The sequence below is a fragment of the Lepisosteus oculatus genome, chromosome 26, assembly GCF_040954835.1.
Source record: "Lepisosteus oculatus isolate fLepOcu1 chromosome 26, fLepOcu1.hap2, whole genome shotgun sequence".
Classification (NCBI taxonomy): Eukaryota; Metazoa; Chordata; class Actinopteri; order Semionotiformes; family Lepisosteidae; genus Lepisosteus; species Lepisosteus oculatus.
Window position 1 is genome coordinate 8,636,765 of NC_090721.1, and position 12,457 is coordinate 8,649,221.

Below are 12,457 nucleotides of genomic sequence, written 5' to 3' on the forward strand. Positions count from 1 at the left end.
TTTCGGGGCCTCCTCTTGTCAATACTCCTGGGGGTTCCAGTGTTGGATTGAAGCCCAAAAACAGAATGTTTTCCAAGAATCGGGACTGAGCTGATTGGCAAGCCTCCAGAAAAGAACGTGAAGAAAGTAGAGAGAACTTCGAGGGCCTGAGGGAGACCATCGAAAGCAATTACACAAAGTAAATGGCTGATTTAAACCAGAAATGCAGCCTTCTCACTACTACGCTTTACATCATGCACATGAAAGACTGTGCTGCAAAGCAATTAAATTTATAGATAGGATGTAAAAAGATATGGTGTAACCTGGAACTTCCCAATCAACGCCACATTGCAACAGTGGTTGGCGCTGACTGAAATCCTCAGATACTGCTCCCTTCATATCCAGATTACAGGAAGGACTTTTAACAACCTTGCCATTTTTGTGCTGCATACAAAACGGCCACTTGCGCCTATCCTTTCACTGGAACCATGTTTCGCCCTTCTCATGAAGGCTGAGTTTCGATATCAGCTCTGAAGATCATGGACATTAAGGCCACAGCCTTCAGCAAAAAAGAGCGGACAGCCTCTCAGCTGCAGCGGTGTCAGGGGAGGGCAGGATTTCTGGCGCCCATGGAGAGGTCCTCCATACGAGGAAAAAAATGGAAAACTAACTGTACTGAAAAAGATTGAGGCACCTCAAACCCCATCACAAAAACAATTAAAAACAAGAAAAAAACAAAGCACAAAATAAGACAAGGGAAATGTGCACTTCACCCGTACCTGTGCAGCGACAGAGGTCTGTATCGGTGCTTTGATAGGACTGTACTGGAGGAGCGTTGAGGGCATGCAAAAGTGCAGTCTACGGTATAACCACAGATCCACTGCAGCACAAACACTAAAAAAGGAGACCTGCAACTAATAGTCCAACCATCCACACACCCCCAGCCTGCATCTCGTTCTCCCAGCAGCCCTCCAGCAAGTGGATAAACTCCCTGACACCCAGCCCTCCTGCTGCCACCTCCCCATTCCCAGCCCCAGAGCCCACTCCGGTATTTTTCCCAATACCTGACGGTAACAGGAGACCAGATCAATGCTGTGTCATGGGATTTGGCAGGGCGGACAGACACACGGGGAAGCCCACCCTTGTTGGCGCTGTGGCCATGAAACCTGTGGCTGGGGTTTATATCACACGCTGTTGACTCCCCATCCTCTCCGGCACTGGGTGAAGGACAGGCCTGCAGCCCCCTGACGCCGTCAGACAACAGGACTAAAAGACACGTGCACCTTTACAGCATCCCTTTTAAAAAAACAAACTTTTTCCCAAAGTGGACTTTTCACTGTCATAAAGAACCCTGTGGATGATGCGTCTCAAAGCTGCTCTTCAAATCTTTTTTTTGTTATTGTGTTACATGCAGTATTAATGTTGGCCCCCTGGATAGTTATCTGGGAAATGGCAAATTCTATCCTTTCAAAGCTCCTGACTGGAATCCCTGTGTTGATATACCTTTCCACCACCTCCTGTAGCACCCAGCCAGGTGCCACGTACACTTGAGGAAAAAGATAACACTGGGAACTGAACCTTTAATGGCTGTTATTCTAATGAACTTTCCTACTAATGAGAAATAAAAGGCCTGAAGAGATAAGATGTCGTTTCAAACCCCTGAATACCTGAAGCACAAGAATAAAATGTCCCCTTTCCCCGTTCACAAGATTTTACAGGACTTTCCGAAGAGTTTTTTTTAAAGAGGAGGGTAAACAAATCCAACACTGAGACAAGACGTGCTAGAACAAACCCTTTGATAAACAACCTCGACAACTTCCTCTTTCACAGGCCTGAGGGACTTTGGACACACGCTGCTCACTAGCTGACTGTATCCACCCCCCACTCACAAACCAGCCAGCATCAGAGGTGCCCTCAGCCTTAGTTTCCTCACTGTGATGAAAGTCTAAAACAAATAAAATGTCCCCCCCCCAAATTAGACTTGCCGTTGTTCATAAACAATCAGAATACTAAAAAGTGCTCAAATTCAAAGCTCGGGAACATCATTCTTTGGTTTCTGTTTCAGAATACTTACTAGCATTTCTATATCAGGGGAAACCTCTACTCACTTTACTTTGCTACAAAGACCCTGATGTGTCTGGCCAACACTCCTAGACAGATCATCACAGCAGGGCCTTTCAAATTCTACCTCACTCCTCGCAAATATTCACACATCATAGTTTCATTTTTACTTACTGTGCTGAAACAATACTTTAAGTTTCCTTTACACTTGTCTATCCCGTGTGCCCTTGGAGAGACTCTGGTAGTTTGCACTGAAAGCACTGCAACTGGGAGAAACTGCAGAATTGTTTTCTCCCAATTGTGGGAGAATTGTTTTGCATCCAAATATGCCCCTTGATTTCACAGAGCTGTGGGGGCCCCCTGGCAAGGTTGGGGGCGTCTGTTCACCAGAACTCCTTCTTGACACATGACTGGCACAAGATAAGACCACAGCCGTGCCCAGTTTGCCTCTGCAGTGCCTTCACAATCAGTTGTTATTTTCTCAGAAAACTGTGTAAAGACCTATACAACAACAAAACAGCTGCTGCAGGAATGTTCTGCCTGTTGCAGTGAATAGCAAGTTGTTTTTGTTCATTACATCCCATAGGTTTAGTGAATTGAGCTTTGGACAGCATGTAATGATACCGGATCCCTGTGCTGGAGTGCAGTAATGCAATAACGACTGCCTGCTGGCTCTCTACTCCGGTTTTCCTAGAAACTGGTCTGGAGTTCCTGAAAACTCTACAGCTCCCACCCCAATCCCCCTCTCTCTCCTACAAATATATTCCCTGCAGCTCAGCCTCTGAACAAAAGAAACCCAGGGCCCTCGCTGGACAGGACAGACTGGGGCTTTAACAAGCTGGCACTTCATGATCACGTGACTCCGGCTCCAGTCTCTCCTCCGGTCTTCCTTTTCCGAAAGACGCACTTTGACACCTTCCCTTTTTTCAGCTCCCTTGTACAGCTGGTTCCACATGCAGAACTCCCCTCTCCTTTGTTCATCATTTGCACACAACCCTTCAGTCATTGGACTGGCAGACATTAAAAATAGGCAACGGCAGATCAGGGTTACACGCAGCTAGCAGAAAATCTGCCAATGGAAGGTGGGGGAAACCGTTCTCTGCCAACACCCCTGGCCCCATCAAGACCACAACGGTAGCGAATGGCTATAAACTCTCTCGACACGCTCTTGGGGCAACCTGATCTGATCTTCCCCAGAGCCAGCCCAGATCTACAGGAGATTGTGGCTGCAATTGCAACCCTAGTTTGGTTAACGCTGAGAAACGCACACCCACAGTAACACAAACATTAAAAATTCCCAAAAAGTATTTCACTTTTCACATGTTCTTGAATGTAATCATGTGAATTTACCCACAGCTTTAATATGCTTATATCACGCATTCCTGCTGTTCAAACGCTTCCTGAAAGCTCACTGTGTGCCAGGTACTATTAAACTCCCAGCCTCTCTCACTCTCACCTCACCTCTCACCTAGGATCTGAACCTCACAGTGCCTTCTTTCTTTCTTACCAAAAACCCAAACACACATTGAAAATCTACCTCTACCATACATGTCAAAAGCTCACTCCCCATAATTTCTATCTCTTTATTTCATTCTGTTGATTCATATTTTTGCACATAACCTGTTACCTTTTTGTTGTTTTGCACATTGCCTGTTGTTGTTTTTTGCACATCGCCTGTTGTCTGTCTTTCTTTTGTTATCCAATTGTATTGTTGTTGTTTTTTTCTTGTACTACTTATGTCTGAGAGCTAGCTAAATAGCATTTTGTTATACCCTATACCTTTATATGAGTATAATGACAAACTTGAACTTGATTTCTCTCTCGTCCTTGTGCTACTTCACAACATAACACAGGGAAACTTGTCTGCCTGCACAGAGACACTGGCTTATTATAATATACCCCAGCAGTTAAGGTGACGTGCACCAGAGGCCTGGTTTTTGACAGCGACTTGCTGAATAAAAACCTGTCTGGGGATTTCGAGTTCTCTATGAGGCTGGAATTCAACTGCTGACGAGGCGCCTCCAATCAATGCGGCATCCATTAAGAAACATTTCCAAGAGGGCACGGCACATCAGAAGCTCGTTCTGTGCGACGAGGAAAAGATCACCACGTGCAATGGTTGCAAAGCCAAGAGGGCTTAGGAAACCGGAATACAGATCAGCTGTCCCCCTCCTTGGATTTTACTGCACTTTGCTCTTCCCCACATAAGGAGAAGAAAGGATTAGTCCACACCTAATAAAAGTACGTCCTTGTGGCCTTTATGAAACTGTAAGGTCTCCCTGCTTCAACATCCCTTGTTCGGTTCTCTTTAGCACACAAGGAGTGAAGGATCAATATCCCTTCTGTCAATAATGACTGCAAACATCTCTCTGTCACCTCATTAGCCACGTCCAGCAGCATCAACAACTTCCCTCTTCCAGTACTCAATCGGGAATGGGGACTGCATTCCAGTTTTGTGGAATTGACAGCTACAGGATGTTTGCATCTTTAAAATACATGCAAAAAAAAAAACATGCGTTCTGCAATGAGGTGTGATATTGCTAAGCCTCATTTAAGATTATACAGGTAGAACGGTCGAGTCAAAGATTTATCACTCACAACAGGGGTGCCTGTATTCAACTGATGAGTGCTCAGAATAAGGGAATTCTTAATTGCCAAGATTAAGCAGAAAGGAGAGAGGCCAATATGCCGAATGAAAGATTGGCATATTTACCACCTGGCAGCATGACACTGAACTCCAATCAATCTTCATTAGCCTTCACCTTCTTTACCTCCCGCGGGGCAGTGTTTGATCTGTCTCTGCAACCTTTTGATGCCCGTTATCTTCCACAGGCGCTCCAGCACTGGGCAAGAGCAGTGGCTGAGCCTTGCTTTGCACAAGGGAAACAACTAAAACACTTCTTTCCTCCCCAGATGACAGCTTTTTATTTTGGAGAGGACAAACGAATGGGCATGTTTTTCCAAAACTGAGCATTGAAACAATCGCGCTTTAGACCCAGGCCTCTGACAAGACCGCATTTCTGACTGATTGGATGGTTGGCAGACATGTGGCATTGCAGCAAAACAGCTGATGAGTTCTGTAGCTTTAACCCTCCGCAGGCCCCCAACAGACTGGCCGAGTGCTGCTCTACTGGATTTCTGATCCAATACGCAAGGATTGGCAGGCCAGAGTGCCACCATGTGTTCTAGCCTGCATACTAGCTGAGCTCCACGACACCTGCCCAGGTTACTTGCCCAATCAGCGCATCATTTAAAGGTAATTATTAATGCAGCAAGACTGCTGCTCACCAAAGGGGAGAGAAACAATTTTAAATTTGAGGGAAATCATTTTTTTTTAAAAAGTCTGTCAGAAGCAAAACGTTACAAGAATATGAAGTGAGATCTTGAACAAGGTTGTGCCTCAAAACTCCCTTTCAAGTATATCAAGTCCAATGCTATAAAACCTGAGAGCTACAGATGCCAATTAACGCACAGCAAAACAAGGAGACAGTAACAGCTGACTGCAACTGAATCTCAGGACATGAAATTACTTAACAAATAAGCTCCCTGATATTGGAACTGTTCTAAATACAGCAAAGCGGGGGAGACAAACAACGCTTAGGCGGAAATCCCAACACCCTTTTACATCTGCCATTTCTAAAGGCGGCACTCCATTCAGTCAGGATGTAGAATTAAACATACAATAGCGCTTCTATCAGAGATCACATGTGGTGTTTAATCCACAGCACAGCCACGAGATTTCAGCATTATGTAAAAGCAGGATGCTGCTTTAAACGTGGGCTGAAGAGGATGCTTCAGCCAAGTGCTCTCTCTTCCCAGTGCCAGAACGCTTTTTATTTTTGCAGCGTTACTCTGAAGAGCTTTGAATGGTGCTTCACACTAAACCCAGAGGAGGCGATTGAAGCCCCCACAAAGAGCTGCAAGGGTCGGACCTGCTTCTGAACTCCCTGCTTCCCCGCGGGACGCAGCACAGAAGGGCTGTGGCCCTTGTCGGGGGGGGGGGGGGCAGATTCAAAGCACTGGGGGCAAGAGGTCCCGTTCTCCGATCTCCCCGCCGAAGGGGCACGCAGAGGTGGAAACAGGCCTGGTGCCACACGGCCTCTGATAACCAGCCACCTCAGCACCCAGGAGAGCGATCAGGGCACCCTGTTAATGATTCTACACCACGGCCTTGCCGAGCGCTAATCAGGAGAGCGGGTTTGTGAGTAGACTTTTAAAAAAAAAAAAACATTCCCACACTTCTCGGCAAACCGTTGAAGGTGAGAGTCTGTTCCGCTTGGCTTCCAAACCTCACGATGCTACGTTCAATTGAGCACCGCAGTATCACTGAAATGACAGCCCTAACCTAATTCATGTAACCTCTCCTCAGCTCCAGCCTCGGCTTCTCCCTCATTCCAACGCAAAACCCAGAGAGCAGCAATCAGGTGGACGTACCTGGACATCATAGAGAGCCACAATGTTTTCATGTTGAAGTTCCTGGGAACGAATGAATACATTTTTTAGAGAAATATTTCGAAGACTCAGTATCGCAAACAAGGATAGCTTCAGGGCAGCTCAATTCAACAGCCATCATAGATGAAAATACTTGCGGTCTACCTTTCAATCGAGCACCAGGTAAAATGCTTCTGCAGAGATCTGTAAAGTTAAAATACATTTTGGTCTAACGCCCGCTGCACCTTAAGGGCTGAAATTCAGTTTTCAACTACAGATGTGCATGAGTGAACACAATAAGTGTGACAGCGGTGTTCAGACAGCTCTTTGACATTACAAGCATGTAGCGAGACAGGAGGACAAAGAATTAACTGTACACAAAACTAGGGTTTGGGTGCAGGGCAGGTGAAGAGCAAGCCTCTATCAAAATGACAGGTGACAGCAGTTGGATGGTTAGGACTGTGTGTGGTTTATAACACACGTGACATCTTGAAAAACATCATGAGAGCAAACTGCATTTACCCTGGGCTATAACTCATCAGCATTAAATCAGATAACTCTATTCTTGATTAACTAAATGAACGATGAAATTGGATTTGTGCTGCCCTGCTTCTTTAGCTCAGTCAGACGATCTCTGAGGCAAGCTTCAAGCTCAGAATCCCCATATTCAGTCAGCAGTGGATATTAACTCGGAGATGCTAAAGGCAAAGCGCTCAAAGGTCAAGTACATACCAAACCATTACTAAGATCAAAGAACCGTTCTATTTAAAGAACTTTAAAATATTAGATCTAACTTGTGAAATGATGAATAATTGCAGATTTCTGGCACAGTGACCTTTACATTCAGAGTCACAGTATGGCTAAAAGCACCCAGAGCTCAGCCCCTGCGAGACAGAGCAGGCCACGGTAATTTGTGCCATCGTGATACTGAGTCCTGGAGGTTTTCACTTGTGCATTTAATTTACCTAGTCTGGTTACTAAACAAAACATCCCTTTAGCGCTTTAACACCTCTAACACCTGAAGAAATCCAGCGCTTGAGGACCAGAAGGGCGTGATCCTGGGTTCGAGACAAGCAGAGACGCTCCTCACCTTGAGTATTTTGATCTCCTTGCCCAGCAGGATCTGAGATTTGGACAGGTTCTTCTTGTTAATGCTCTTGATAGCCACCTCCCAGTCCGTCTTCTGCAGAGACGTAAAACAAAGATGAGGCAATTAGTGAACCTCCTGCTTGTTTGTGTCCTTTTTTTTAATTCTGCAGTGTGAAACTCCGGCTCTGCTGTTACAATTCCCTGGTGTGGAGAAGACAATTGAAGTGAGACCTGCCAGCCTGCCATTTTCTAAGTGCAACGCTGCAACACCAGGGGTGACAGAGATAACCCATTCAGAAACACGGACAAAAACTGACAGGCAGATGAACTAACATCTGCACTTTAGCTCAGAAGATTGACAGCATTTCCAGGACAACTACAACTAGCACTGATTGCCAGCTCAGAAATACAACACACCTGGCTTTCCTCCCATGTTTTCTTAAGAACGGCTTGAGCCAATGAGGAATTTTGTTGAACCCGATAACCTGGCTTCTTTCATGCGATAGGTGGATGAGTTGCCTGGGTTATTTAGCTAATAACTACCAAACAGGATAGACTGACCATAAGGTCACCTCTCATTCATAACTAATATGAGTTTTTTATTTTTATTTTAATTAAGCCTTTAAAGTATTTTTGTAATACATCAATCCGGGAAAGAGTCTCGTTTCAGATGGGCTTTATTTCAGCTCAGGGCACTCGGACTCCAGCACAGAAGTACTACTCTGGAACAGCAACAGCTGCCCTCCCTTGGCTGACTGATCCCAGCCAGGCATGCTCAAGCGCTCATGCACTGCAAACAAGAGAACAGATCCAACCTGATCAGCAAGGAGCACAGGACTGATGGAGCACAGACAGCACTGGAGGCAGCCAGGCCACAGAATGGGGCACACAGAGCACTCCAACACTCAAGCTAACAAATTCCCTACCACACACACCCTACATTCTTGAAATGCTCTTTTCAACAGTAACGGGTGATGAAAATGAAAATCAGCTCAGGTTTTGTGGAGAATTACAGCCAAGCCTAGGCACGGCTGATCCCCATTTCAATACACTGATAAATGTTTTCGATCCCCCAATTTCATCCCGGAGATTAAGAACCTCAAATTACACGGCTTCTGACGGTATAAAACCAGGAAGTGCAGATAATCCCTCGTCACTCCCACAGTGCCCCTCCAGACAGCCTGCTCTAGTCACAGACCACCGTGAGATTGCCTTAAAGAAATGCCACGGGCCACGTTCTCAAACGGCGGTGTGAAACGGATCACGTGTAGATGGGCAACTCCGGTATCGGAGAACCGGCCGCATGGACTGAGAGGCAACGGAAAGCTTCTCTTGCAGTGGAATGACAGATCCTGCCCATTTCTCCAGTCTGGAAATATTCCTATAAATAAACGCCTGTTCAGGAATGAGAGATATAAATATATGGTCACAAGTCTGGATGTGTTTCTATCCTCAGGCATTCTCGTGACACACACCTTTTAACACCAGCCTCAATGTCACAGAGGTCAAGCGCGGTCGGTCAGAGGAATATTTATGCCGGTATGATATACTCCCACATCATCTCGCTCCTGTTTGCATTTGGAAAGAGGCACTGGCCCGTACAAAGCAAGATTCCCCTGAACTCACTTCCCCCCTTCGATGATCGAATGTCGAAAAATCACCAGCGCCCACAATTCAGTACCTTGTAAGGACACCAAAGAAATTAGGGCATAAAAGCCATGGATAGAAATGATGAAGGTGTAAATCCCAAAAACTGACCCTTCTCCCTTTTAAATACTGAAGCTGAAGGGTATAAAAATAAGAAAGGTGACAAACAAGAGGTGGCCATTTATCCCAATCTCCTCATTGGTTGCAACTAGCAAAAAGACCCAATGATCATACAGTCATTTCTTGAAAGTGACAGCATTGAACAGAACAATATTACTTGTTCCACACACCCACAGCCCTACAGGGCAAACCCACTATACAGTAAATGCATTAACCCCATATTGCACCTAGTAACGAAAGAAGAGATTAATAGTAACCTCAGCATTAAGCGTCCCATATGAGAATTATGTCATCTCTCTTAATGTTAAACGCCTTGCGAGCCGCAGTTGTAAGACAAATGCTTGGTTGCACCTACACGTTACCCTGCAACTCTGCAGATTTCTGGTGGTGCAGCGCATGTTAATTGCAGGCACAGCAGAGCAAGCCGACCTGAGCTCAGCTCCAAGCTAAATGGAGCGAGCCTGAATTTCTGACCTGCCAGACGCACCCAACCAAGACGAGTCCTGGCTAACTGGGTTTCACTGCAACCCCTGCGACGCCTTAATTGGTCATCATGGGAGCCACAACCTGCAAACTTTCGGTGGCAACCTTCATACATCATGCAATCTACACTGCAGGGCTGTTCCCAGAACAAACTGGTAGAAGTATTTTGCTGAGGAAGACGACAGCTGCTCGTCTAGGATTTGAACCCGGCACCCTCCAGACCAAAGCCCAGAGAGTCACATGCTTTGTCCGAATACATCTCTGTAGAAATGATCCAGAAAACCTGATTCCTGATGCATTCACCTATCCTCTGTATGTGCAGCATCAGAAGTGAACTCGCTCTCCCAGGTTTTGTTAGGTCCATTTGCTCTTATCCCAATCAGATTTTGCCTATATTTTATATATTCCACCATTAAATAGCATTTTCTTCCTAAACCTGTGGAGGTGTCTTTAATGGGTGTATATTTATTATGCAAGAAAAATTCGCTTTCAAACGGTACAGTGATATAGCATGCATACAAGAAATTCCTGGAACATGGGACATGTGGGCATCTTTATGGAGGAGGCTGAAGACAACATTACGCAAATTGCAAGCAAGCATGCACGCTTTGTGCAGGCCAGCCCTGAAACGGTCTCACTCCACAGCCGCTCGGCGCTGTCAATGAAAAGCCCCAAGAGGAGATATTAGACCATGTCACCACCACCTCAGCTACGTCACCACGAGCTGTTCAATGGTATAGCCGTCCCCCGCACCTCTTTATGAATGGCAGTGTGCGATATAACCTCTCCCTGCTCCCGGAACGGAGGCTATAGAAAAATAAATGAACCCAAGCACCTTTTCTGGAATTGTGTTTTAATTTCTGGCGATAAACCGCGAATGGTTTAGGTTTCCCCCCCGTCTGCACGAATATCTGCGAGCCCTCACCAGCAGGACTATCAATAATAATACCACCACCTACAATAATGATTGTTTTCCTTGTACCGGGGTTGACCCAGTTTCCAAATCAATGCTGCCCGCACATACTTGCATAACTGTGAAGGCTTACCTTCCTATGTCGGCCTTTGAATACCACTGCAAAGGCTCCGTGTCCGACAAGGTCCTTCCTACTGTACTCAAAATCACCAACTGCCTCCATTTCTCACCCTCCTTCAAGGAATTCAAGTTAATATATTTGCCTCGGAGCTCTTCTTTTAAGCGTCCAGTTGTTGTGGTTTTTTGTTTATCAGATGTTACGCTCCTCCGTCAACCACATCACATTTTCCGCGTTTGTCATGTTTTTTAAATTTGTCCGGCGTCTTGTCGCACCGCACCACCTGTGACAGAAGTCCCATCAAATCGGATTTCATTTGTTTCTGGTTAAAAACAAAACAAAAACGAAAATGCACAGCAAAAACTGACTGCAGAGCACTCCTCTCGAAGCGCAATGGTGGAAAGAAAGGTCGTCTTTTCAAGATCGTAATAATACTCTTACTGGAGGCACGTCGAGGTGTACGGATTCCTCATTTTCTGTGTCTAGGAACAGATTTACAGCCATTTCGTTTCGCAAACTTGTGAGTGGAAGTATCCGGAGTACCGAGGGCACATAAAATACCCGCACACAAAAAATCAGGTTTGAAGATCAACGGTCGTCATTTCTGACCTAGTTAGCCGTCTTGCTACTCCAAAAATATCATACTCGCGATAAATAAGACCCCGGTGCTTTCAGATTGTCTCCCACTACTTCAAAAACACAGGTTTTTTTTGAAATCTCAAGCAAAACCTTGAGTTTTGACAGTTCAATACTGGCATGGTGTGCGCGTAAAAAAATCCATTGAAGTATCGGAACAAGGCACGACGCTGTCGAGTCGGTTCCTAACCTTTAATATTTGATTATTTTGCCTTTGCTTACAGCACCAAGCAGGAACTGGTTTCTTGAAGACATTTCTCCTCTAATCGAAATTTCCTCTGGGAAAATTCCGAGTAACGGAAGAAAAACATATCACTTGTCAAGACATTAAAACCCGCATCTCTGCCCCTCGCAATCCTGTGTCGGTTACAAAGAAAGCCTGGTGAACTTTTGGAGTTGGTAACACGTCTGCGTCCTTTAAAAAAAATATATGTATACGGGTCAAATCCAGGCAGAAAGGTATATCTTCTTATGCTGGTGTCTTATTTTGCGGATCCTCGGTTTTCTTTACGTTACACAGCGACAGTACCGGGACATCAGCCCGTCACATCGATTTTACTTCAGATATTTGGGAGGGCAAGAAAACCAGGCGGTAAGAAAAAGTCAGGGAAGAGAATTTATTCTTCGTTTGTGGATACAACAACCTTGCCTGAAATTACGTCTCACTTGGCTCACTATTACTTAAAATGACTTTATTTTCCCCTTTCTCTCTCTGCCTTATTACAGCTCCGCTGCCCACAGCAGCTACACAATAAACTGAAGCCTCTTCCGCAGCTACCTCCATATATACATCCGCGGAGTTTTTTTTTAGCCTTCCGCCGTGAGATGTAGTCCTCACATTACACTGTTTTTATTTCAAATTATTTGTTTCCGAGTTAGTTAGTTTCTTAACGGGTGTTCTTTGTGACGCATAAAACTCCGCGGCCGACGCTGGTGTGTCGTTTCGAGCGTGTGTGTGTGTGTGGGAGGGGGATAACCTC

General features: G+C 45.4%; 1 protein-coding gene across 1 annotated transcript in view; it reads right to left on the reverse strand.

The window, feature by feature from the left end:
* Positions 1-12,242, reverse strand: part of ulk2 (unc-51 like autophagy activating kinase 2) — a 38,305-nt gene extending 26,063 nt beyond the window's left edge. Inside the window, exons 1-3 of the mRNA XM_006641064.3 lie at positions 10,857-12,242; positions 7,562-7,654; positions 6,475-6,516 (exon numbers count right to left, since the gene is read on the reverse strand). Coding sequence (XP_006641127.2) covers positions 6,475-6,516; positions 7,562-7,654; positions 10,857-10,946 — 225 coding nt within the window. The 5' untranslated portion in view covers positions 10,947-12,242. The remainder of the gene's footprint in view (positions 1-6,474; positions 6,517-7,561; positions 7,655-10,856) is intronic.
* Positions 12,243-12,457: the final 215 nt, after the last annotated feature.